The sequence below is a fragment of the Desmodus rotundus genome, chromosome 9 (assembly GCF_022682495.2).
Source record: "Desmodus rotundus isolate HL8 chromosome 9, HLdesRot8A.1, whole genome shotgun sequence".
In the NCBI taxonomy this organism is placed as follows: domain Eukaryota; kingdom Metazoa; phylum Chordata; class Mammalia; order Chiroptera; family Phyllostomidae; genus Desmodus; species Desmodus rotundus.
The window spans coordinates 49650174-49676918 of NC_071395.1; the positions used below are offsets into that span (position 1 = coordinate 49650174).

At 55.1% G+C, this 26745-nt stretch overlaps 2 protein-coding genes across 7 annotated transcripts; both read right to left on the reverse strand.

Annotated features, from left to right (window-relative positions):
- Nucleotides 1–12566: 12566 nt before the first annotated feature.
- Nucleotides 12567–16532, reverse strand: LPAR2 (lysophosphatidic acid receptor 2). 6 transcript variants are annotated; one of them, XM_053911624.2, is made up of 4 exons: nucleotides 16276–16530; nucleotides 15219–15286; nucleotides 14153–14895; nucleotides 12567–13453 (listed from the first exon to the last, which is right to left on the reverse strand). In XM_053911624.2, exons 3-4 carry the CDS (start codon nucleotides 14883–14885, stop codon nucleotides 13140–13142), a joined length of 1047 nt encoding a protein of 348 aa, XP_053767599.1. In that variant the 5' UTR covers nucleotides 14886–14895; nucleotides 15219–15286; nucleotides 16276–16530; the 3' UTR covers nucleotides 12567–13139. The 6 variants fall into 6 exon arrangements, with proteins under 6 accessions (XP_053767599.1, XP_053767600.1, XP_053767601.1 ...); XM_053911625.2 differs by having other exon boundaries at nucleotides 16257–16530; XM_053911626.2 differs by lacking the exon at nucleotides 16276–16530 and adding an exon at nucleotides 15984–16105.
- A 71-nt stretch (nucleotides 16533–16603) lies between these two features.
- GMIP (GEM interacting protein) lies at nucleotides 16604–26074 on the reverse strand. Its single transcript, XM_045195839.2, has 21 exons — nucleotides 25958–26074; nucleotides 24960–25044; nucleotides 24491–24566; nucleotides 24325–24382; nucleotides 23894–24019; nucleotides 23748–23812; nucleotides 23538–23645; nucleotides 23026–23106; nucleotides 22780–22950; nucleotides 22556–22693; nucleotides 22037–22233; nucleotides 21645–21751; nucleotides 21481–21570; nucleotides 21151–21228; nucleotides 20921–21075; nucleotides 20522–20710; nucleotides 20275–20412; nucleotides 19978–20174; nucleotides 19259–19646; nucleotides 17596–17662; nucleotides 16604–17458 (listed from the first exon to the last, which is right to left on the reverse strand). Exons 1-21 carry the CDS (start codon nucleotides 25974–25976, stop codon nucleotides 17079–17081), a joined length of 2913 nt encoding a protein of 970 aa, XP_045051774.2. The 5' UTR covers nucleotides 25977–26074; the 3' UTR covers nucleotides 16604–17078.
- Between the last annotated feature and the right edge of the window lie 671 nt (nucleotides 26075–26745).

A 26745-nucleotide genomic window follows, 5' to 3' on the forward strand; every position in this document is an offset into this window, starting at 1 on the left:
ACGTCCTTACAGCATTTGGGTGAAACTTAAGCATAGGTTTAAAATAACTTCTCTTTCAGGCACCAGGTAAGCACTGGCGGCTGGCACTGGACCCACAGCCTTACGCGCATGAACTCACACAGTCCTTGACAACACGAGCTAAGTGTTACCACTGTCCCCTGTTCACGGAAGACGACTGAGGTCAGGGATTCAATCACATGCCAGGTCAGGCAGAGGGGAAGCAAAACTCAGACCCTATTGCTCCTCTCGGCTACTTTGCACACCAAGTACACGTCAATCTTGTGTCAAAACCACATTCACAAAGAAGCAAACTGTCCTTTTGTACACACTTGCCACGGTCCTCCGCATCGCTGAAGTGCCGTGCTCCAACGTGGCACCCAAAATTCAAATAACTGCCCTCAGATGAATTCACTCTGAGAAATCAAGTGACAACCTTTCTGTTGATGATCTTTGGTTTCAATGACATCTTGATCTTATTTGGTGGCCTCTCTTGTCAAATACCTTCAAATTGTTACTAACCACGACTGAGAGATCAAGGTCAGCACCACCTGAGAACAGGAAACATCGGCAGCGCGCACTCCTCACACAACGCACAGAAAAGAACACAGCATCGCTTCTGTGGGATTCCTGCCAAAGACAGGTTGCTGCCTCCGTCTCGCGTGAGGCAGCAGCGCACAAACCACACGCAGAGACACGACACAGAATGACTGAGTAGTTCTCAGCAAGTGTGTGAGGGTTGTGGGTGAAGTGGGAAGACAGAGGAACCATCACAGATGAGGAACCGCTGCAGACGGGAGGAGACTAAGGGACATGAGACTTAGCCATGTGGGAGCCAGGACTGGAAGAAGGGCATTAGGGCAACAACCGGGGAGAGCCGGTCACGGCCCGTGGCTCAGTGAAAGAACACCGTCACAGGGTCAATTTGTGGTTCTCGCCACCGCACCCTGGTTCTGAAGGCGTCAGCCTGAGAGAGGAAGCTGGGAGAAGGGTACAGGGGAATTCTTTGTTCTATTTTTTTTTCAACTTTCCTGCAAATATAACACTAATTCAAAATGAAAAGTTTTTCCTTTTTTTAAACGAAGGATTTGCAGTGGCAAAAGTCTTCCATGGGTATAATGTTGGATGCTTTAAAACAAACAAGACAAAATTGTTATTCTAGTTTTCTATCATCTTTTCCTTTTCCCAAACGTAAGCCACAGCGCCTCTTGGGTCTTGCTTAAGACAAATGCAGCTGCTTGTGACTGCCGGCCACAGCCCCGCTCCAGCAGCAACGGGTGAAACAGGGGGTGAGCTACGTGAGAAAGCAGGGCTCCGACAGGCCGGCCGGGAGCCACCGCTGCCAGAGGGAGAGGGCATGCGCGGGACGGCCACCATTCACACCAGGGCCGAGCCAGGACCTGGGCCCACCCAGGACGGGCCTACTCAGCGGCCCACCTGTCTCCTCCTCGATCTCACCGAGCACACTGAAGACAACAGCCTTCATCCCATGGCAGTTAAGAGCACGCTTTCTCAAAGAGCTGACCGAGAAGTGTGTGAGAAAGACGGCGTCGCCCTGTCCACCAGAGTAAAGATCCTCCACATTGAGTCTCCCGGTTCTGCTGAAAATCCTTCACAAAGGTACCGTACCATAGCATTTCATACGAATTCGATTTGTACAAAGTGTAAATAGAGCAATAAGTAAATAGTCAAAACATCTCCCTTCACGTGTAGAATTTTAAACGGTACAAACAATGCAATAACTCATCAAGAACTATTTAAAGGCCAGGGCCCTGCAGCCGTGCTTTGGTGGGTAGGCGGAAACCCCACCCCAGGGCTGTGCCATGTTCCTGTAGCGGGTGTTTACTGAGCACCTACTGTGTGCCACACACCATGCTAGTGTCCCAGGGACACAGACAAACAAGGTTCCTACCCACGTGGCAGTTAAGATGGAGGGAGGGAAAGGCACCAAGGACACACACAAGGAGAACCATCAGCCATGGCAGGTGCTTTGTGGTGGCTTTGACTAGCGCGGTGACTAGAGGTTTTACTGGGGTTTATACATCTCTGAGGTGGCAACAAGGCCAAGGTCGGAACAAGCAGAAGTCAGGCAGGAAAGGGCTGAAGAGAGTAATAATTCGGGCAGAGGAAACAGCCAGTGCAAAGGCCCCAGTGAGAATACACCTGGCTTTGTAAGTAACCAGGCTGCTGTAGCGGAAGAGGGGAGTGGGAAGGCATGTGGTGAAGTCAGAGAGACCGGTGGGGCCGGCTCTGGCTTTTGTTTACCTGTGATGGGAGCTGTAGTTGACAGAAGAATGGCCCCCAAAGACGTCTGCGTGCCATCCTCAGAACCGTGGGTATGTTACGAGGGAACACACTGCCGATGTGGTTAAGGTTAAGAATCCTGAGGTGGGGAGATTGACTTGGGTTATGTGAATGGACCCCAATCTAATCACACTCTCAGCCTGAAAAGTGCACAGACTCACCCAGAGGTGGTCAGATGAACGGACGTGATGACTATTTCCTCTGATTTAAGACAAATATTTTAGGAAGGTCAGAGTCCTTCGAGAAGGAACAAGGACCAGAACAAACTGCATATTTACTCCTTGCTTGGCAACGAGTTCAAGGCCATGTTTGCTTGAACAGCAGCTTAGGCAGGCAGTCACCCCCCCGAGTCCCCCTTCAGAGGCCATGGCCTCCACTCCGTCCGGCCAGATGAAACAACAGCTCTGAGCCTGCCCTGTGTGCGGGCTCGCCCCAGCCCAGCGTGGGGCGCCTACTTTCTCTGTTGCGCCAAAAGGCTCACACCCAGGTCCAGGTCATCTCCTTGGGGCGTGCTCCTGTGCTGGGCCCCAGCCTAACCTCAGCTGGATTCTAGGGTCCTGTTGTTCGTGCTCCACGAGCTCTCCTCTTGCTGACACATGGCCTCCCTTGCCCTAGCTAACTCCTCATCTCTCTGCTCCTCTGAAGCCTTAGCTCAACAGCCTGATCTCCTGAAGTACCTGAAACAAGAAGTGATGTCATGTTCTAGTGAGCACACAGGAATTCTGGGAGGAGGTAGGGCTATGGGCAGCACCCAAGTTTAAGACAGTAGAGCCAAATCTCCACCCAACCACCCCCTCACTGTCTGACCTCAGGCAAGTTCTTACTCATTCAGGACCAGTTCCTCATCTACAGACTTAAAGAAAAACCACTCACTTCCGGGGCACTACTGGGAGGCCTGTATTCAGACTGAGACACTCGGTAACTGTCACTTAAATGAATGAGTGGTACCTGCTCATTTGTGAAACTTCTGAAACATTCTGCACATTTCTTTTTTTAAAAAAAGATTTTATTTATTGATTTTTAGACAGAGGGTAAGGGAGGGAGAAAGAGGGAAACACTGATATGTGAGAGATACATCGATGGTTGCCTCTCGCACGCCCCCAGCTGGGGACCCGGCCTGCAACCCAGGCATGTGCCTTGATTGGGAATTGAACTGGCGACCTTTGAGTTTACAGGCCGGCACTCAATCCACTGAGCCACACAGCCAGGGCACATTTCTTTACTTATTAATAAAATCACTTCAAAACGGATTCTAGTGTAATCCAAGATTTTACATAGCTTCAAGAAACCGTTTTAGAACCCAAAATGTCAACTCCAAGTACACCAAAGACATCAAGACTTTCCTTCGGCGCTAGGCCAAGCCAAGATAAGCACGTTGACTTCGGACGGAAACTGAAACCTGCAAGCAGGCTGAGAACAAGGACCGCAGGCGCTCAGTCGGTTAGTGTCTATTGAAGCTCTTAAAGAATGACGAAAAAGAAAATTTCAACTTTGAAATTCTACTTCCCAGGTTTGGACGAATAGAATCTCTCATGCTAATGCTCTCTGGCTGTGGGAAATTCCAAACCATAAATTCCTCCTCTGACCTGCTGAATTCTTTGAATGGGTGTGCTGAAAGCCGAGGCCGACATGCATTAACACGCACGCTTCTCGAGGGCTATGTCCCCTTACCTAGTACTCCAGAGGCGCTAAGACGAGGGCACACCACACTGTTCAGTGGACGATTTAAGCCTTGCCATTTGGGTAAGTTCTAAGGACAGTCAAAAATTATATCATCTCCCTTTAATAATTAGAATTGAATCCATATTATAAGCATAGTCAGTCTGCAGAAATATTGAATGAATTAAGAAAGTCAGGAAAATTTCTACTGGCAGAAAAAACTTAAGAAGTCATATGTGTAAAAATCAAATTAAAAAAAAGTTCAGCCCTGGCTGGTGTAGCTCAGTGGATTGAGCGCAAGCTGTGAATCAGGGGGTCACTGGTTCGATTCCCAGTCAGGGCACATGCCTGGGTTGCAGGCCAGGTCCCCGGTGGGGAGTGCGTGAGAGGCAACCACACATTGATGTTTCTCTCCCTCTCTTTCTCCTCTCCTTCCCCTCTCTCTAAAAATAAATAAATAAAATCTTTTTAAAAAGTGGTAAGAAAAAAGTTCAGAGGCTTTTCTTCCTAAGAAATGCCACGGGCACAGTTGTAGGACCTGCTATGTTGCCTAAACGCCAATTTCTAAACATAACATTTTTAGTCTCAGGTACACCGCCCCACATACCAAATTGCTTGCTCCTAAAACATGTATAACAGTGGCCATTCTCCATCATACTTCTAGTCGCTATATGTAAATATTTTTTTTGCCTTAAAAATCTTCTTACCATTCCCCAATGGTCATTTCCTATTATACTCAAGTTCTACAAATGAACACAAATTGAGTTGTGGTTTTATAGACTCAAAGGACATACAGAAACAACTCTGGAGCCTCCAAAGCCTGGTTTTCTTAGATGGAAAGGTGTAAACAGACCCTAAAACAACAGGGTCCCATGGCCCCAGGCCGCGTGATTCATTTGGAGAAAAAAATGAACTATTTCCTGAATTTTATTTCTAATTTTCTTTCTATATTAAGTAGGAAAAACAATGCAAATACAAGAGGGGAATTCCCCCTAAACAAATGGAATTATCTTCTGCAGGGCAGGCCCCTTGTAGTACATGTACCAGGTGGTGGTGTTGTGAGAGGCTGTGTTCGGCTTCAGTGAATTTTTTTGAAGACTCTTTCAACGTGTTTGCCCATTACATGATGGGTGATTTATGAGCGCACCTGCCCACACTGTGCTGAGTGTTCAGCAGCTTTTGACCAAAAAAAGGCATCACGCTTTGCCCCAGCCTCCCTATTCACCTGATCTCGCCCTGAGTGATTTTTTTTTTGCTGTTTCTCTGGATGAAAAAAGTCCTCAGAGGGAAACATTTGGCTGATGTGACAGAGGCGAAACAAAAGGGCAGAAGCACTAAAAGGCGTCAAAATCGACAAGTTCAAAGACTGTTTCGAGCAGTGGAAAAATGTCTCAATAGGTGCGTAGCATGAAATGCAGAGTATTTGGAAGGTGACTGAAATTCAAACCTGTAAGAATACACAATTTTTAATAAATAAATTCTGTTTTTTGGGGGTCCCCCCTTGTATGTGACCCTTGTGATTAATTTAAATCCATTATGCCCACAAATACAACTCAGTCTCAAAAATAATTTCCACTTGTCAGATTAACAATCTACAAGGTAAATTGATTTATGAAAATTGAAATAATGGGACTTTAATCACCTCCACTCTGGAAAGCCTGACCTCCCCATGTGTGGTCTGCTACCAGGAACACTGGTCCCCTTGGGAGCTTGTTAGAAATGTGGGCTCTTGCCCCCCAACCCCCAAAGACCTACCGCATCACCACCTGCATTGCCGTAAGACCCCACAGAGGGCTGCCGTGTGGCGCCTGAGCCTGAGCAGCGGTTCCGGAACACCACTGTCCGGGAGGCCGTTCTGCGGTGATGGAAATGTTCTCCACCTGAGGTAATATGGTGGCCACCACCTGTAACTGTGCAATTGTGGAACTGGATGTTTCATTTATTTAATTTGAATTCATTTTAATTTAAAAAGACACGTGGTGAGCGGCTACCACAATGGACAGTGCACCTCTCTAGCGTATCTGTGTGCACCTGCAATCGAAGGGCCAAGAAGCAACCGCTGCAGCCAAATCTGCCAGCCCTGCAACACAGCCTGCCTGTCCTGCCCGCACGCAGATGACGTGCAGAAGGCTCAGGCCTCTGCAGCTGCTTCTACCAGAACGGAGGTACGGAGACTGGGTTTCCGGGGCGACACTGCTGACCATTCTGCTTCCCCTTTTGATCTGGTTTCCAAAACTCACCCCTCAGCCATTCCTAGCTCTAGAGTTTTCATACTGACTCCTCAGGAAATTCGCTACTAGACAGAGAAGCAGTCCAGGCTCCAGGGGACCTGAGGCTTGAGGACCCACGAAGGTGTGGTAAAGGGCCAGGCTGCAGAGGGCTGGGAGGAGGGCCCAGGGCGTGCAGGAGATTTCCAAAAGGGCCCCAGAGTCAAACATTGGCCAAGGACCCTGAGAAGTGGGTAGAACTTTGGAGCCTGACAATCCCAACAGAGGAGCTCTCAGCCCTAGTCTGGGAACCCTCATAACCCCCTCAGAAAGGTGGCTGAGAAAAGCGAATGAAATAACTATGTAAGCTGTAAAATGTTGTAAAATTTATTATAAAAAAATAAAGCTATGTATGATAAAGCAAAATATTCAGACAATCCTTGGCAAATGCGTTATACATGTCTACTTTACTGGTCCTGTACAAGAGATGAATGAGAACGTGATCGGTGAGAGGTTCCAACGAGAAGATGTGGAACTGCCTCTTCTCCAGGAAGGGCTCGGGGTATGGCCTACGGAGTCAGAAGGTCATTCAAGGAGTCTCCCCTCACACAGGAAGTCTCCAGCTGACTCGGGCTGAATCTAAACAAAGATGGTACATCCCAAAGTCCCCAGTGTCCCTCCCCCATCTGTGTAGTCGGAAGGAGGAACAACACACAGTTCACTATCCTCAGACGATTGAGCTATAATGAAGGAATGAATTCTGCACGAGCACTTGGAGCTGCCTTTTGTTTAAAAAAAAAGATTTCTTATTTATTTTTAGAGAGAGGGGAAGGGAGGGAGAAAGAGAAACATCGATGTGTGAGAGATGAATTGACAGGTTGCCTCTCACAACCCCCCAGTTGGGATCCTGGCCTGCAACCCAGGCACGGTGCCCTGACTGGGAAGTGAACTGGCGACCTTTTGGTTTGCAGGCCGGCACTCAATCCACTGAACCACACCAGCCAGGGCTGGAGCTGCCTTCTTAATAATGCAGAAAGATGTAGGTAGGAATCTAGGTTTTTGGAGAGTAGGTGTGCTTTCCTACTTATGGTGACAAAACAGGCTGAGATAGCCTCACAGCTGAGATGAAAAATTCTTTCCTGCTAGCCAGTTGAGCAAAACCGACCCCAGGGACTGTGAAGGGGTCAGCAGACACACTGTGAGAGAACAGGGTCAGAAAGACGTAGAAACGCCTCACTCCCCCCATCAGCGGACCCGCAGAGACACAGTCCACCAGGCTGCAGAGTTTACTATGAGGAAAAGACCTGCCCAGGCTGTTTTTCGGCACAGTGAAGTAAGTGGCCCACCTGAGAATTGAAGATCGTTGTCTGGACTTGGATGACTTTTAGGGCCTTGAGTTCATCTAAAGGCAACATCCAAAGAAGGGGGACAGCCCTGGCTGGTGTGGCTCAGTGGACTGAGTGCTGTACTGAAAACCAAAGAGTCATTGGTTCAATTCCCAGTCAAGGCACATGCCTGGGTTGCGGGCCAGGTCCCCAGTAGGGGGTGCATGAGAGGCAACCACACATTGATGTTTCTTTCCCTCTTTCTCCCTCCCTTCCCCTCTGTCTAAAAATAAATAAATAAAATCTTAAAAAACAAACAAACAAAGAACGGGGGCATATTTGAAGCCTCTAAGTCTCAAAATAAAAGCCCTAGAGGTCTTTCTACCACAGCAGGAAACCTGGAACCAGATATCTAACAGCGTGTTGTCACGCACATACAATACCCCACTATCCATTTTCTCAGCCCTAAGAGAAAAAGAGCTGTCTTCAAGAAGAGTAAATAGAGGTGACTGGCTGCATTTTATTCTAAAGCCTATCTAGGGGAGTGTCAAGAGATTGCTACAAGAAAAAAGCAGCAGCCTAGGGGCTGTGCTGGGGCGACAGGTTCCTGAGGAAGGCCATCGCTGGGCAGAGCTCACTTATCAGCGACTCTGCACCAAGAAACAGAAGGAACTTGAAGACACAGAGCACTGTCTCTGTGGTTTCTGAGGGTGAACAGTCCACTTTCCCTTCCCCCAGCTCCTGCTAATCCTCTCCAAATGGAAACGCCACCCAACTTTATGACTGCGAGGTGCCAGGCCCTGGCAATACAAAGGGAAGTACAACAAAGCTCTCTGACTAGCCTCGCAAATCGTGAGTCACACAGAGACACCCTCTCCCATCCCCGCTCTTTTGTGCCAGGAAATACCTCTACTCAGAATATTCCTGATATGACAGCTATTTATAATCCCACACACTCTACTTTTCAGTGAGCTCCAAGAGGGCCGAGAACATCTTAGCTGTCTTGGACTCTAGCACCTAGCACGATACTTCAAAACGTAGAGTAAACATAGTGGTGGGGGAGTGACACCCTAACTTTTAGGATAGAGCTTATGAAACTGCCTAGGGCTGCGGTGCAACTGGCTTTGTGACCCCTCTAGTGACTGACTGCACGGTCCACACAACGGGACGCTGGTCCCAGCCCCAGGGGCCACCCTTCTCCCCCAAGCAGGCCCCCATTTAACAAGAACTTGTCCTCCAAAAGCACTTCAGTCCTTTCCCATTTTCTTATAATTTGGGCAGAACCCAAACACGATGGGCTGCCTGGTGGTGGAGCATTTGCCGGTCCTGGTGGGCTGACAGGGGCGGGTGCAGGTAAAGGGGCAGTGCAGCGGTCTTGTAATTGCTGTGATTTCCCCACTGCAACTGACATAAACCCCAAACTCTTTCTGAGACTTGTAGGCCTACTGTGATCCAGTTCCACCCTCTCTCCAAACTCAACTGCGGACCTTCAGTCCCTGACTCTGCTTCCTTTCTTCTGTTCTCCACCTCAGGGCCCCTGCAGGTGTCGCACCCTCTCCACCTGGCTTCCCACAGCACGCCATCCCCTTCCTTACAGCTTTTCTCACAATTCATACTAAGGTTTTTGCACTCGTGTTCTCCCGCAAACCATGAGCTTGAGAACTAGGACTTTGACAGCAGCCAGTTCGGTGCTCTGCATATTAATTAAATTTGCCATATTAATTAAAAAGGGGGGATCCTTTGCTCTCCCACTAACCATTTTTCCTGATGGTTGCCACACCTACTCAGTCACCCATCTCTTCATTCCCAAGTCCCATCCCCACAACTTATCATTACCTGTCCTCAAAGCTTCCCACTTCATGAACCCCCACTAACCCATCCATTTGCACCCTCAGCACTCCTCTCACTCCCTTACAATTCCATAAACCCCAGAAGCATCTTTCACCATAAAGTTCCCTATCCACAAACTCCTCTTAAACCCGTATCTCTCTCTTCAGGACTAGCTCCCCAAACCCACCACCCCACTGCTCAGCCCCGTAAGCCTTTCCATACGTTCCATTTCAACCCCATAAATGCCTCCGTCGTTCTCCTCAAGCTCCTATCCCCTCAAATCTGCCCTCCCGGCTCAGATACTCCACGCCGTCGCCTTGGCCCCTCCTCTGCTCCACACCCCCAGCCGCCTGGCCACTCGGCCAACCCGCGCAGCATCTGGCCTGCGCCTCCTCCAGACTCTGGTCGGCGTTGGCCGTGATCTGCTGCAGGACATCGCCAGAGTCTGGGCGTCCAGGGCCGGCGGGGCGCGGCGGGTGCTGATGGGGGGCCGCCGGGCCTGGAGCACTTGCACGGACTCTGCAGCCAACTGCTGCCACCTGTGCGCTGTGCGCGCCTGGACAGGACCCCGCCACCGCTGCCAGCCAACCCCGCCGCCCAGGCCGGGGAGCACCGCCCACGGACACGCCCCCAACAGTCCCAGTCCTCGACTAGGACTGGGTTGGTTTGTCAAGGCAGCGGCGCTCCCCACCCCCATCCTCTAGCCCTAGAGAGGGGAAGGCCAGCTTTGCCTACTCCTCTCCATACCTCCTGTTCAGAGACCCTATTCCTTCTCTTCAGAGGCCCTCAAACCTGAGCCCCCCACTCCTCAGGGACCCACACATTTCCTGCGTCCCCACTTCTCAGGGCAGCCCACTCTTCCTTCCAGCCACCCCTTCCTTCTCAGACTCTCCCTTGGACTCCATCAACACCCCCCAATTCATCTCCAGAAGCCCCAGCCCCAGCCCCCTGCTCAGTCCCCTAATGCTCTCCTCAGCCCCATGGGGTGGGTCACTAGGGCTCCCTGCATCCTGGCTCTTGCCTCGAAGCTTTCCATGAGGGTCACAAGCGTGTGTTGATGGTGGCCGGGAGGTTAGCACTGAGTCATTTTCTTAGCTGCAGAAGTCAGTTCTATTTACCTTTCAAGGTCTGGCTCGAGCATGACCTCTCTTGTTTATTCATTCTCTTGCTCTGCGGCATTCCAGGACTAGAAAACACTACCACGTAGATAACTAACGAGGAAGACCCACCCTGTGGTGCACCCCGAGGCAGCAGCTCCTCATGCGAGAGAAAAGGAACAGACTGGCCAAGTTATTTATCCAACTTCATGGGACCTCCTGGAGCGCGTTTGCTCTAAGGGCAGGCTCCAGACACGGCTCATACAAGGTCCTCAAGCCTGGCTGCCAACCCTTCAGGCAGGGCAGGACAGGAGATGCAAGAACCATTTGGAGTGATTTTACTGGGGGACTCCAAAAGACATCACGGAATGGAAATGAGTGATGTGGGCCGTGTAAGAACAACCTTGAAAGCTTCCTGATGAGAGTTGACACTTGGCCCCAATAACAGGAAGTACTAGAAGATGTGTGGGTGCCATTGAGAGCCAATGCTCTGTATCGAAAGGTCAGCTGCTAGCACAGCACTTGCACGGGAGGCCTGAAAATAGTGGCGAACTTTGGTGTCCTTCCGAGAATGTGGTAGGGGATAGGTGTTTGAAAGACCAGCAGAGACAAACACTTGGTAGAGAAGAGAGACCTACAAGAGAGGGGAAAGCTGGTGGGACAGAGTCCGAGTGGGAATTAGGACCTGGAGGACGCTGATGCAAGAGCAGCCAGCTCAGAGCAGGCGAGACACAGAGCTGTCTTTTGGAGGTGGTTGGAATTGTTGGCTGCCTGGCCCCCCCGCAGTGGCTTGTCTGCCCAGCAAGCCCAAAGCTCGATGAAGGCAAGGACTGCATCGTTCATGGGCTAGTGGCCAAGCACATGGTGGAAGCTGCTGGCCTGGGTCACCACCTCTGGAGATTCAGGCCCCAGGCCTTAGGAGCCATGTTGCCCACCTTGGACACTGGAGAAGTACCCAGCATCCCAGTTCATTCTTGCCTCCTCACAAAGCTGCCTTAGGGCAGGGGGCTTTCCTGAAGGGAAGCCTGCTGCATTTAACATAGAAGGACCTAGATGTTTTTGGTTCTTTGGCAATGTTTACATTAGTAGCTTAAGAACTGGGCCTCTTATGGGAGGCCTGGTTTCACATTTGGCTGTTATCTGTGTGTGAACCTGAAGTAGGGACATAACCCCGTCTCCTCCTCAGGTGGAAGCAGAGAGTCCAGATCCTGTCTACACCATGCCTAGCAGGGTGTCCCTATGAGCATCTGAGACAGGGTTCCTCATCAGGAATCTGACACGTCTCAGGCCCTCAGGGGCTATGTGGTGAGGTAAAGCCAGGCTGAGCCCTGGCTGGTTAGCTCAGTTGGTTGGAGCGTTGTCCCAATAGGCCAAGGTTGCAGGTTCGATCCCTGGTCAGGGCACATACAAGAATCAACCAATGAATGCACAGATGAGTGGAACAAGAAGTTGATGTTTCTCACTCTCTCCTCTCTCTAAAGTCAATAAACAGTTAAAAAAAAAAAAAGAAAGGAAAAGAAAAAAGTCAGGCTGAGCTGTGACCAATTCCATACTTTGTGAGAATCTGAAGCCCTTTCCCCAGGGGCCTCTCTAGTCCCTGGATGCATCTCTGGGCCCCTTCAAAACTGTGTGACCATGGGCCAGACCTCAAGCCCTCAGAGCCACTGTCCTCGCATGAAAGGGGTGTAATGCTTGCAGGCGATGATTAAATAATGCACCCGAAGGGCTTATCGGTGTGCCAGGCAACGTCAGAGGAGCTTGAGAAACGGCAACACTCAAATCTGACACCCTGCCCCATGGATCCCACTACCCCTGGCCCTGGTGTGTAGTGTGCAATGGGATGGACACACCTGACAACCTGGACTAGGTCGGAAGGGCAGGCAGGAGAGGACCCATGTGGGCCATGAACTCCTCTGGGCTCCAGAGGACAAAGACAGGCAGTTGGCAAGAGGGAAGCAGTGGAATGAGTGGAGAAGACAGACGAGAGGGAACAGATGCCAAACTCCAAGACGCATGAGTAACAACCAGCCAGAGACGGAAGGGGAATGAGAATAGCGCTGAAGGATCCCTGCCAGGCTAAAGCTGAGGTGGACAATTCTGGGACACAGTGACAGACTGAGTTAATGACAGAAAGTGCTTTAGAAATCCCAGAGGAGAAAGAAAGGTTTACTTCTTAATATGCCCTCCTCGTGGACACCCTCAAGTCTAACAGGGACAGGCGAGCCCCAGAGGCTTCACATGGTCACACGCCTTTCCCAGCTCTTGCTCAGCACCCTTCAGTCCATGCCACTGAAGGATCAGCTTCAGGCAGACGGTGCATCTGTGATCTGTCCTCGTGATTTTCGGCAGTGTGGCCTGAGAGTCCTCATCGCTCCCACCTTTGACACACACCAACGCGCACAAAGAAGCCAGCCACAGGGTGCGCCAGGGATGTGCGGTAAAAACAGAAAAACGTCCGTTAAAAACCCCACAACCTGAGACGATTGAAGAGCCAGTTTCTGAACCCCATCTGACACTCTCCCGGGCACTGGAGATGACCACGTACCCCTAGGCCCCGAAGCAGGCAGAGTTGTGCGCCTGGGGAGGCCTGGCACTGGTGTCATCCAGACCAAGGGTCTGCCTTGAATTCTGTCCCTCAGATTGGGGTGAACCAGGCACATCCACGAGTAGTCAGGGGTGCAATAGGGCACTTTCTGCTCCCCGCTGAAGTCCAAGGCTGGCTAAAGGGTGGAGTCCATCAGGGGGTGGCCATTTTTAGAAAGCATGATGCGAGTGTTGGCGCCTGTTTGGGTGGAGGCTGTGTAGCGGGGAGAATCACGGGTGGACCGGCGGAGGCACAGACAGCAGAGGAGGCGGCGGAAGGTGCGGCGCATCTCTGCATCGCGGCAGGAGTACACCACAGCGTTGACCAGTGAGTTGGCCTCGGCCAAGAGTAGGAAATACTTCTCCACAGCCAGGACGTTGCAAGACTTGCAGTCCAGACCGTCCAGGAGCAGCACCACCTGGCCTGGCGTCCAGCAGACCACAAACGCCCCTGCAGGATGAAGCCCAAGGTGAGTAGGGCCAGCTGTCAGGGGGCCTGGCACCCACGGCTCTGAACTCAGGGCTGCAGGGGTGTCCGGAGCTCGGACAACAGCTGTGCTTTACAGTGCCAGAGAGGCTTGTCTTGCTGCCTTGGCAGAGTGATGTGGCAGGAGTGATAAGAAGGGACTCTTTACTTTAACTTGTCTGCCAGAAGGGACTCCTTTCCTAACTGGTACACTGTGGGGGAGAGCAGGTCACCGTGGGACAGGCCAGTCACCCAGTCAGGGGAAGGCCATCATTGGGAAGAGTTGCTCCTTGTTCTTATGTGTATGTGGGGCATATCCCAATGTGAAGGTCTCCCGCTGCCCGCCCCACCCAGACCATCCTACGTTTCGACAGCCAGAGTGACCACGTTACTCCCTGCCAAAAACTTAAGGGCTTCCCACGGAATTCAGGACAAAATCTGACTCCTATCTGTGTCCTTCGAGGCTGTGCTGACATCCTCTCCTCTCTGGGGGTGCTGGCCTGCTTGGTCCCGTCTGGGGCTCTCTGTTCCCTCTGCCTGAGAACTTTTTTTCCCTTCCCCAGCACTCAGGCCTCTGCTCAGATATCACCGCTTTGGAGAACCTTCCCCGCCCAAATCATCTCCGCCCATCATGCTCTTCCACCAGATCTTGCAGGAGCTGGGGGGAATCCGGGTCCCACTCACCCAGGATGATGACAACAGTCTTGACGAGGCTGAGTGTGGTCTCACGGTAGCGGGGGTGACAGCTGACATGCCCTGCCATACGCTGTACCCGCCCACGAACATAGAAGAAAATGCGGGTGTAGACAGCCACCATGAGTAGGAAGACGAACAGGCTGGACAGAGCCCAGACGGCCAGGTAGGAGCGGCTGAGCAGGGGAGCCATGCGTGAGCAGCTGTCCAGGGCACAGAGGCAGTGCCAGGAGTGGGCAGGCAGCAGCCCCAGGCCCAGGGCGGCTACCCAAACCCCCACAATGAGCATGACCACACGGCCGCGGGGCATGCGGCTGTGCAGCTGCACGGCCATCACGCTTTGGTGCCGCTCCACGGCAATAGCCAGCAGTGTGGCCACTGACGCAGTCAGGCTTGTGTCCAGCAGACCCTGCCGCACAAACCAGCCCAGGAGCGAGAGCTGGGCTGTGCGCGGGCCAGTGTGGAACATGAGGAAGAGGTAGGCCACACCAGCAAAGAGGTCGGCCGCAGCCAGGTTGCCAAGCAGGTAGTAAATGGGCTGGTGGAAGCGGCGGTTGGAGGCGATGGCCGCAATGATCAACAGGTTGGTCAGCAGCACCAGCACGCTGACGGTCAGCCCCAGCGCCACCACAACAACATCCTTCGGCCGCCAGTAGGAGCTCAGCTCCTTGCCGCTGTTGTTGTAGAAGAAGCCGATGGTCTCATTGTAGTAGCACTGGCCCATGGTGACCTACCTGGGGGCACAGAGGAAAAGGTCAGTGCTGGCAGGGATGGTCCAAAGGACCTAGAAAGGAACAGCACCCAGAGGATAGGGTCGAGACAGGTAGGCCACAGCTTTCAAACTCAAATGCCTCAGGGCAAAGTGTTTTGGGGGACCGGGATGTCCTAGAAAAGCAAGCTCTATGGGGTGAGGTGGAGGGGACAGCTGTTGCTTATTTACTAATAAGACTGTTACAAAGATATCTCCCAAATCAAACGACTACCTAGGTTTGTTTTTCCTTTTCCAGTTGGTTGCCTTTTGTAACTTAAAGAAACAAAACCAAACCCATCTGCTCACCTGCTGCCAGTTTGGGTCCAGTCTGTGCTGTAGGTGGTGGGGGCTAGGGTAGGACAAAGGGGTGTGAGCTGTGAAAGGAGGGGAGGGAAGGTCAGTTTGGTGTCGGGGTCACTGCAGACTGCAGAGCTCAGAAGTCACGTGTGCGCAGGGCGGGATCACTGCAGGGACCCTGCAGGCTGTGGGTGCTCCGGCGTGGAGCTGACTGGGGAGACCTGGGAAGGCGGCGAGCCAGCCCCAGAAGTTGGGAGGCAGACTTTGGGCAAGGGCGCTCCCGAAGCGGCGGGGTATCGGGCCAGTCTGGGACGACCCTGCTGGCTTCCGCGACAAAGGGGGCAGCTGGCGGGGCTTTCCGGAGCCCCAGGCTGAGGGAGGATGTGGGTAGGGGAGAAATGGGCAGCACCCGCCCCGCGGCCACTTGCCGCACCCACCCAGGGACTCGCGTCCACCCCCTCCATGCCGGTCTCACCTAGGCCACCCGTCAAGCCGCAGACGGGACGGCCTCGCGTGGGGTAGGGCCGGGTCCGAGGCCCATAGCCCAGCGACCGTGTAGGAAGTGGCGAGTCTGGGGGCGCTTAGCGCCGCCCGCACACAGCGCAGAGGGCGAGTCCCGCCCCCACGGCCCTGTCCCTGCCCAGCCCCGGCGCCCCGCCCCCGCCACCTGGGGGACCCCGGCCTCAGCGGCCCGGAGAAGCCGGAGTCGCCCGGAACCTCAGCCCCCCACTTCCTCCCCACTTCCGGCGAGACCCCCACCCCGTCCCTGCACACCTACGCGCCCTCAGTTTCGGGCCTTGGGGGTGGCTGAGTCACTCGGGGCGGGAGAATTCCCGCCGTGACCTCACGCTGCCCGGGCTCAGCGCCGGGTGGTCCCAGGGTCCGCACCCCCGCTCCCACCCAACCCCGCTTCCACGCGTCCAATCCGCCGCCGAGCTCCAAGCCACGCCCTGATCCGACTTGGCTCCCACCGCCCGGACCCCCGCCCCACCGCGGCTTCCCTAGCCCGCAGCTACCGCGTGCCACCGCCTCTCCTACCCCTCGGACCTGCTCGGCCCCTACTGACCGTCCCGCCGCACTCTAGTTTCTTGCAATCACGCCCCCTCGCCCCCAGCCCCTGGCGGCACTGCCCTCTGCCCTGCGCAGGCCTGCGTCGGCCCCGCGCTCCCACGGCCCGGCCCAGAGAACACAGCTCCATTGTCCGGGTTATCTGCACTTTGTTCTATTTGATTATGCAGGACCGGATCGGAGACGTGGAGCCCGAGGAGGGCCGGGCCGGCATGACTCAGCTCGGTGCCCAGGTCCAGCTCGACTGCCTGTAGGTGCTCAGAGAGAGGGGGCCTCGGTTTCCCTGCCGGGTAAAATGGGGCCAGAGGATGCTGCCCTCACCTGGCGAAGAAAGACACTCAAGGGCATAAAGACACAGTTTATTTAGGGACCATCAGACCCCAGGCACCTCCAGATGTCCCGTCTGGGCTGTCACTTCCGCACTCCCAAGAGCTGGTCACTTTAGGTCTGCTAAGGAGCCAGGAGGAGGTGGGGAAGTGGCTACAACCGAAGTAGCAAAAGGCACGCCTGTCCCAGGGGTCAGAGGATCCCAGGGGATCCCAGGGTGGACCCCAAGGATCCTGTGACCTATATTGAACCTGAGTATTGGCCCTGAGTGACCTCTGAACCTGAGTGGCCCTGATGCTTGACAGTGACCTGTGTCTAGTGGGGGGTACATTGCACCAAAAAGGGTTTCAGTCTTCCCCCAGGCCATGCAGTTTTTCCTTATAGGAACTCTCCAGAACCCCCAACATTGAACTCCTGGGGAGAAGTGGGTCTATCTCCTCAGTCCTGAGCAATTTGGTCAGAGCGCTGGGATGGTCAGAGATGGTCCTCGGCTTCCTCCTCTTCAGGCTGGGGGGCCGGGCAGCAGGTGGCCTTGGGCACAGCCTCTGTCTGCAGCTTGGAGAGTAGCCTGGCTGTCTCCTGGGTAATTTCAAAATGCTTGGGCAGCGTGGTGCGGCGCAGGGGGCTGTCCTCGGGGGTGGCAGGAGTAGGGCCCAGCCCCTTCCTCCGCAAGCTCCCTTGGGACCCTGATGTGACAGGGGTCTCTTCGCATAATTTGGAAGCCACCAGGGCCAAGCTGGACAGCTGGTGGGTGACAGGTCGCACGCCCCCCCGGGAATACTTCACTGGCTGGCGGCTGAAGTAATTACGGGACTGTGTCCCCAGAAGTGAGTCCTCGGGGCCTTGGCTGGACACTGTGGAATGAGGTGGTCATTGCTGAGCATCCCCAAGTCCTCTAGGGGTCCCCAGCCCCTGGGGAGTCATCTCTCAGCCAACCTATCCTGAGCAGGGGCACCCGCAGAACTCCTGGGTTACTCCCCAACACACTCACCTTCCCCGCTCTCATCTTTCCTATCATCGGCCACTTCTTCTTTCTGGTCACTCTGTAAAGTTGGAATCTGTAGGGAGAAACCCAAGACCAAGACCCTAACAATGAAATTGCAGTTCTTTGAGACTCTTGGAGAACTGAGGGTTTGTTCCTGCACCTGCAAGTTCCTTTGTAGTTCTGGTGTTTGGGGAGAGATAATGCCCTTAACAGTGGACTGCTGGTCCTGCTGTGCAGGGCAATGGCATTGGTCTCGGCGGCGGGCTCTGTGAGGGCAGCAGCGCCTTGGCTCAGCGGAGGGCCAGGCCAGGTTGTGACTTAACCATCCCCACACGAGGTAAATCTCCTTTCTGCTCTATTCTCTGCCATATTATGCCTGCTTTTTAGCTGTACATTTTCACTGTTCTGTCTTTAACTAAATAAATGCTAATAGCAGCTAGAGTTCTTTCCATGTGTCAGACACTGTCCTGAGCCCTTTCTGAGCCATTTTGGTGCGCAGAGTCCCGCCGCACACCGGCAGCCCCTTTCCCAGCCTGGGGCCGCCATGGAGGAGATCTGTGCTCTCAGGAATGGCAGGTGTAGCAGAGAAGGAGGGTCAGGGAAACCTCCCAAGGAGTCTCACCTGTAAATGGTTTTCACTAACAGTCTCTACGACTCAGGGCTGTGGGGAGAACGACAGGAAGCCTATAGAGTGCCCACGCATAGTAGGTGGTGGCCCACAGACTGCTCTTTGGCTCTACGCCTGACCACCTTCTCATTCGTTACAACGTGAAGCTGCGCCTTGAACACACCAGGCGTGCTCCCACCTCAGGGCCTCTGCATTGGCTATTCCCTTCGCCTGGAACACACTTCTCTTGATTTCCACCCAGTTTATTTCTCCCTGATATCCTCCCAGTCTTTGCTCAAATCCACCTTCTCCGTGAGACCTGTCCACACCATCCTACTTACTGCTATAAACTGTCCGTCACCTCTCACCTTGGTGTCCCTGACATCCCTTACCTTTGATATGCTACCTTTTCTTTTCTCCACAATACTTGTCACCATGTAACATCCTATATAACTAACTCTGTATCATATTTCTTGTTTATTAATGGTTTCTTTCCCACAAGAATGTAGGCACCAAGAGCACGGGGTCTTTGAATATTCTGCTCACTGATGTGTGGATGTAATGCCTAGAACAATGCTTGGTACATAGCAGGTGTCAATAAATATTCTGCTGGAGGAATGAGTGATCACCCGTGTTAGTCCCTCTGCAGGGCTACATCCTGTTGTCACTTCACTGTTACCCCTACCCACTCCATTCCTCACTTCTCTTCCTAGAATAAGCACAGGGTACATAAGAAAGGAATGATGCCCTGGCTGGTGTGGCTCAGTAGATTGGGCACTGGCCTGCGAATGTCCTCAGTTCGATTCCCGGTCAGGGCACAGGCCTGGGTCAGATCTCCAGCTGGGGGCTTGAGAGAGGCATCTAATAGAGGTCTCTCTCGCGCATGGATGTTTTTCTCCTTCTCTTTCTCCCTCCCTTCCCCCTCTCTCAAAATAAATATGTATTTAAAAAAAAGAAAGCAACGAAAGAAAATTTTAAAGGGAAAGGAAGGAATAAAGGAGAGTGAGAAGATTAAATGGAGAGAAGACCCAACCCCTGTCCCTAGGCTGAGCAGGTTCCTACCTCGGGGGGCGTGGCCTCAGGATGCTTCTCCAGGGCACCGTGGGGCTCAGGGTCTGGGCCCAGGTCTGAGGGTAGGGTTGGGGGCTGGGGATCTGGGGCAAGGTATGGGGCTGGTGGCTGGGAGCTGGTGGTGGGCGGCCCAGGGACTGGGCTGTTATCTTGAGGCGGGGGCTCAGTGGCCAGGGGCAGTTCGTCCATCCCAAAGATCTGCTCATAGTTCACAATGAGGAACTCGACAAGCTGGGCCTGGTGCCCAGAGTCCAGGAGGCGGGTAACAGGACCAGTGCTGGCCGTCCCAGGACCATCCGGTGGCCGCAGCAGCGTCGGTCCAAACACAATTCCCAAGTTGTTGGCAGACATCTTATTTTCCTCGAACTGTGCAGCCACCCTGCGGATGGAGTGGGGAGAAGGGTAAGGGCACAGAGTGCACAGTCATCGCTCATCAGGTAGGACCCGAAGGCCACACTAGTGTCAACATGCCCAAGTCACGGGTCAGTGGCCCCTGCCACTGTTTGAGACCAGCAGCCACATGCCCAGCAATGGGGGTCAGGAGCAGGCACTCAAAGTCAAGAGTCACATATATTAAGGTTCAAAGCTCAGAAAACACAGGCAAGGGTCACGGGTCAGTGCCAGGGATCAGTAGTCACATGTCCAGGGAAGGGCTCACAGATCCGTGCCTCGGGTCAGAAGTCCATCTCAAGGTCAGGGACAGTGCACACCTGAACAGATGGGCCACCAGGTGCCGCAGGGTGTTGTAGTTAGAGTCGGGCAGCTGCACCAAGAGGGTCTTCAGCAAGCGAATAACCTCAGGGCTGGGGCTGGGGGTCCCAGGGTCATGCTCAGGGTTTGCATGCAGGGTCTTAGCCAGAGAGATGAAGGCATCGTAGAAGTGGAAAGGGACCACGGGGTCAGTGAGCTGGGGGTGGAATGGCAGAGGGAACGTGGGTGAGGGTAGGCTGCAGAAGGTCCTTAGCCTGAGCCTGCCCGGCCCCTGCCCCTGCCCCCTGAGCACCCACCTCCTGGAGGAACCTCTTGAGGACGCTTGAGACATCATGAGGTGAGTTCCCTGACAGGTCCACCAGTGCTCGCCCATTCTCAAAAGCCTGGCACAGTCGTTCCACACGGACCCGGGACCCGCTGACCCGATAAATGCCCTGCAGGGTAGGGTGGGAAATAAACATCTGGGTAGTAATCCAGCCATGGAGAGGGCCAGCCGATTGCTGGGGATGGTCAAATGTCAAGGGTCAAGAGTCAAGGTGGCACCTGCACACCCAGGGCACGCTGTTCTATCTCGGCCGTGCACCTGGTGACTACAAAGGGCACCTCTTCTGGAAAGTCCCTGGGCAGCTGCAGGAAGTCGACCCCAAAGAGGGATGTCCGTGCTGGGAGCCGCCTGTGCCCACAGAAGATCAGCAGAGTCTCAAGGCAGCGCTTGTGGCAGGTCAGAAGGCACTAGGGGGAAAGTCACAGGGGCAGGGAGGTCAGCAGGAGAAGTGAGGGTTGTGAGGGTCCTTAGGGAATGGGAAGCTCATGGGACATCCTCAGATCAGGGCTGGTTCCTGGGATGGGAAGGTCACAGGAATGTCAGGTCAGAAAGTGTCTGGGGTCAGGAAGGTCACTGGGGGTTGGCAGAGGGCATTGGGTCATTGGCCCGGGCCACACCTCCTCACATTCGGTCCCGCTGACCATGAAGGCCTCGCACTCTCGGCACTTGGCTGGGCCCCTCAGCCGCCGTAGCCGGTGGGTCTGGGCTGCACTGGACAGAGTCCACTTCCGGAAGGGGCTGCCTGATCCATTCTCGAGCCCATCTCCCAGGTCTGTGGTAAAATGAGGTCAGGGAGGCCTGGCCCATCCCCTGCCTCCAGCACTTTCCCACCCACTTCCAGCCTCACCAGGGTCCCGCTCCTCAAAGTCATCTGAGGATTCAGTGCCTGTGGATGAGACTTTCACCAGCCGCCTCGTACCAGGGCCTGGAGTCAGAGGGTCAGAGTTCAGGGTCATAGGGCGCATGGGGAAGTTCCAAGGCTAAGAAGGTGTTCAGGCCTTTCAGAACCACCCACAGATGACCTTGGGGAAAGGGCTGGAGGTCAGGAGGGGGTCAGACAGGTGAGAGGCTGAAGAAATAGGACAGGAATGTGGTTAGAGATCAAAGGTTGAAGCCTGGCCAGGACTCGAGGATGGTCAGAGGTTAGGAGTGGGTCAGGGCCAGGTCCTGGCAACACCTGGGCTGGAAGTGGGAGAGTCCAGGGATCGAGACTCGCTGCCACCGCCCACGCTGTCCACATCGCTGCCTGGAGTGGGGCCTGGAGTCCCTAGGAGGGGACAGGTCAGTTGTTAGGACAGCTGTTGGCCAGCACCACTCCCGCCAGCCCCTCACCACACTCACCCTGCCATCCTGGGCCTGCGTCCTCCCAAGGGCCTGGCTCAGCCGTGCTCTCATCCAGCCGTGGAGGCGAGGGGCCAGAGAGCTTTTTTCTTGTGTCCAGAGGGGAGCTGAGAGCACAGGTTTGAGGGCTCTGAGAACCAGGACACTGGCAGGGGTGCCAGCAGCCGGCACCCAGTCCCGCACCTTGGATCCATCTCCTGGCCCTGGTGTGCAGCACTGTGGCAGAGCAGGGGCTTCAAGTCCTGACCCTCCCAGGACGGGCACCCGCTCCCAAGGGAGAGCCTCGGGTACTGACTCCAAGTACTGGGGCCCTGAGTTCTCAGCCCCGTGATGCCGACAGCTGGCACTGCCTCCGGGGGGACTTCTTCCTGACTCTGCTCCCAGGGGCCCACCTGTGCACGGTAGGTGTGTACTCCTTGAAAGAGAAGGCAGGTGGTGGGGGTGGTGGGACCTCCGGCTGCAGTGTCTGCACAAACTCCTGGTAGCGCTGGCCGGGCTCGAAGGGCGCACAGCACTCGGCCAGGGCGGCAAAGGCGCGGGGACCATGCTCTGCTTGGGCCCCCCGCAGCCCGAACAGTCTCAGGGTCACCTGCTCAGCAGAGACCAAGAATGAGGGGTGGGTGGAGTTGGGGTGCTGACCTGTAGAAATGCCAGCCAGCATAGTCAGGGTTGGGGGTGGGGTCCAGCAGTGGGAGGCCGCTCAGGGCTGAGAGCAGTCCGTTGTGGGGGTGTCTGGTCAGAGCTGGCAGGGTCACCCTGGGGGTAGGACCCAGAGGAGTAGGGCCTAAGCAGAGGCGCAGTCAGGGGCTGGGGGTGGGAACTGGCTGTATGTGGATGGAGGAGTCCTGTGCCCTGGAAGCAGTTTAGGGAGAGCAGGCGGCGGGGCCCTCAGCTGGAGGGAAGGGTCTCACCCGCCTCATCACTTCGTCCCCCTGCAGCACCAGCTTCCGTATGTGCGACACGATCCGCTGCTTGGTGGCCTCTAAGTCCTGCTGCCTTGAGTTGGCCTCGCGGATGCAGGCCTGGTACAGCGCCTCTGCCTCCTGTGCCTGGAGAAACCAGGCCGGGCAAGTGTGGGAGACTGCATGGGGAGGGGGGCGCCGGAGCGCTGGAAGGCCAAGGGGCAGGTCTCTACCTTGGCTTGGGCCTCCTCTCGCGAACGCCTCCGCCGCTCTTGCTGCTTTGTGGGTCCTGGTGAGGCCTGGGGGGGTGGGTCTTCCGGGGATGCCTGGGAGCGCACCCTCAGGTCCTCACTCCGCTGCGTATACTGGAGCTGGGCCCTCCGCAGGGCCTGCATCGCCTCGTTCTGGGGCCAGGGCAGGAGCAGTCAGCCCCCCTTCCTCCCCTCCCCTGGCTTGCCCTCTCTCACCCCAGGCCTCACCATCCGCTTCTGTTCTTTCATCCACTGCTCCTTGAACTCCTTCCTCCACTTCTCAATCTCAGTCCGTTTGGCGGCCAGGGGCTGGCAAATGATGGGGGATGGAAACGTTGTCTCAGGGCCACCTGATCCTTCCATCCTCCGAGGCCATGTGCCTTTCATCCTCTGGACCCTTCTCTGGGTCTGTACTCTGGAGGGGTGGGGAGTCTGCTCACCCAGACCCACTCTCCCCCAACCCCCTGTTCCAACAAAGAGGCTTAGCGGTCACTTCAGCCTTTCTGCCTCAACCCAGAGATGCCAAGACTTCCTGGGAACACTCAGCACCTCACCCTGTGCCCCACCAACAAACAAAAGCACGATTTTGCAACTGCACAGGAAGACTGGTGTGAATCTCTGCTGTGTAACCTTGGGCAAGTTCCTCAGCATCCACGGGCCTCTGCTTCCTCATCGGCTCAATGGCACTGGTGGTAACGGTGCCACCTGCTGCGCGGCCGTGGGCAGCATGGCTTCCTTACCTGGTAGTAGTCTCTTTTCTGCTGAGCCACCGTGTCCACGGCCAGGGCTCCCAGGCTGAGGTCGTGCTCCAGGAACAGGGTGTAGATGTACTGCAGTGGCATGTGGCTCTGGGGTGGGGGTGTTGGAGGATGTTGAGGATCTAGGGGGAGGGGGATCGGGCTGGGGTTCTTGAGGGCTTGGGCCCTGGGGGGTGGTCTGGTCATGGGTACCTGCTGGTGGATCGACACCTTGCCAGCCTCAGCAATCTTCATAATGCTTTTGGCAAACTCCAGCTCTGGGGGAGACAGCAGGGGTCTCAGTTAGGAGGGGTATGGATGTTGCCTGGAGCCTGGGGCCCAGTGGAAGGGACCCTCACCAAGGCTGGCTCTCTTCTCGGTCCAGGACAGCAGCTCCTTGGCATAGCGGCTCCAAGTCTTGGCGTACTCCAGGGCTGCATCTACACCACCCTTGTTCCGAATGAGCCGCAAGTCCAGTTCCTGCCCTGGGGCAGATGGGTGGACCTTTGACCTCTGAATCCTAAACTCCCATGGAACCCTGGCCTCACTTGAGGCCACAGACCAGACTAGTGACCTTATTCTACACCTTAAGCCTCCCCAAAATGCCCTTTTACAATGACTCGTAGTATTGCGCTGATTCTCCACCCAGACTGGTGGCTCCCTGAAGGCGAGGGCTCAGCTCGGATGTGTGCACTGCAGGGTCCCAGGAGCACAGGGCAGGCACTCAGTGATGACTTGTTAAGGGAAGGGCTTCACTCTGCCCCCACACCCTGGCCTCAAAGCCCCTTACCTGTAAGGGGTACAGGACCCTCTGGGGAGGCACCACTCCAATGGCTGGTTTCACTGGTCTTAGGGGGAGGGAGACAGATTCAGGAGCAAGCAGGGCAGGGGCCACTTCCTTAAAATCCCTCCTCCTGGAGACCCCTCCTCCCTGCCCCCTTGGCTCTGCCTCTCACCGAGGTGGCTGTGGGAGTCTTGTCAGGCTCTGGGTCTCCTGAAAGGGCCGGGTCTCCAGCCAGCGTCTCAAGGGTCCTGGGAGGTAAGGATGTCAGGGTACCACCCTCCACCCAGCTTGTCCCACCTAGGGGTGCTGAGGGTCCCAGGGTGGTGTCGCAGATGGTCCTGGATATCACCTCAGTGACATATCTTGTATCTGGGACATCTAAGGGATAGGGTTTTGGGGGAGAACCAGCTGAACTTTTTTTATGGGACTCGAGACAGAATTTGATGGGTTACAGGTAACTTTGGGGCTCAGAGAGTGGGATTATAGGGATCTCAAATGTTTTCAGGGGTCACAAGAAGGATATGTGGGGGTTCTAGGACCACTATGGGGATTTCCAGTGGATTTAGGGGGTTGAATTTTGGGATATTTAGGTGTTTTGCAGATCCTGGCAGGATTTGGGGGTGGCCCAGTCTCAGACTCACACGTTCCCCAGTGAGATCTCAAGGTTGTCCAGGCTCCTGAAGATGTCACTGTATCTCTTCCTGCTCTCAGGAACTGGGGGTAACCCTGGGGGGGTGTGGAGTGTCACACATAAGCACACCAAAGCCTCCCTCCACAGGACCTGGGCTGGTTGTTTGGAGGGTGGAGAGACAGACAGGAAGAGGAGAGAGAGCAAAGGCTGTGGTTTCGTGGGGAGTGCATGATGGAGTGCGTGTCAGCTGGGATGGAGGGAGCCTGGACTTGGGTGGGTGGGGCTGACTCAGGGCAGGAAGGACTCAGGCACATCCCAACACGGAACACAGAGGCACCCACCAAGGCAGGGCTCAGAAGCAAAGAGACAAACACAGATGCCCCAGATGCAGTCACACTGTCCCCAGGGGAGACAGCCAGCTTGACAAAGGAACCACATGGGCCTCAGGCCAGACAGATGAAAATACACGTGTGACAGACAGGCACAGAGCTGTGGCAGGCACACTGGCAGACTGGGACCATGAGGGCCATAAAGACTGACACTCAACATGCACAGCAGAGACATAAAAGGCCGCCCCAAACACAAGTGGAACCTTGCTGCATTTCTGCAACAGCCCCTCTTCTAGGGGGCCTGGATCAGCACTGCCCCTCCCTGGGCTGTGGGGCATCCGGGTGGGGGTCCGCCTGCGTTGCCGCCCTCCCCTCACTCCATCAGCAGTGGTGACACCCTGCCCCCATCACAAATATCAGAAGCAGAAGCAGCCACTTCCCCTTCCTGGGCCCCTTCGCCCAGTCATCCGGGTGAAGACTCCAAAGGGGGAGGGGGTCAGGGACTGGTGTCCCGGGCCCCTCTCGGCTTGGGAGTCCCCACAATGGAGGATCCCCCATCCTCCCCAATCAGGAACTCTCCCTGCTCTAAGTCGGAGAGGGACAACCATGGCTCCTCAGTTTAGGAAGCGGGGTATGGCTGGGGATGCCCCTCTTGGATCCCGTATCCCGGACCGCCTACCCGGCTCTGCTGCGTCCATGGCCCAGGGATCGCTCGGTGGGGACTGAGACTGGGATGGGATCGTGCGCTGGCCGGCTGGGCCTAGCTCAGATTTCCTGCCAGAGCAGCCACTCCTTTTCTGCGTCGCCCCGCCCCATGGTTGACCACGCCCCCGAGTTTATCACCCTAAACCCGCCCTTGCCCCAGGCCACGCCCCCAAGGCCCAGAAGCAGAGAGCACGGAGAGCAGAGATGCTGCAGGGCCAGTGTCTCCTGGGCGATCACCCCAGCCGGAAAAGCCCCAGCCAAGGACACTCCAGAACCCCATCCCGGCCAGGGTTCTCCTACCCAGCTCTTTGCATGGCCCCAAAGCCCCCGTACACTCACCCAGGAGCAACCCCAGAGTCCGCCTGTTTCCCACCCTTCAACATCCAGTGAACAGCCAGCCTCTCTTGGACCCCTGAACCTATCCCAGCCTGGCCACAGACATGGAGCCCCTTGTAGAGGCCTGCAGTCCTGTCCAATTACAGCGGAATCCAAAGTTCCCTAATGCCTGGGGGACTCCCAGTGGCCTTCAAAAGCTAGATCAGGCTCTTGAGGTCCTATTATAGTGTTAGCCAGAAGGGCCCCTGGCGCTTCTCAGGCATGGGGCAGGGTGGCACGGGGACCCTGCCCTGAGCCCCCAGAGAAGCATCCCTGGCAAACCCAAGCCCAGAGTGCTCCCCGCTGAGTCGTCTCGAATTGTCTCAGGGACTGGCGTCCCTCTGCATCGCACATGACCATAGCACCCCTCTGCAGGCTGGGGCCTGG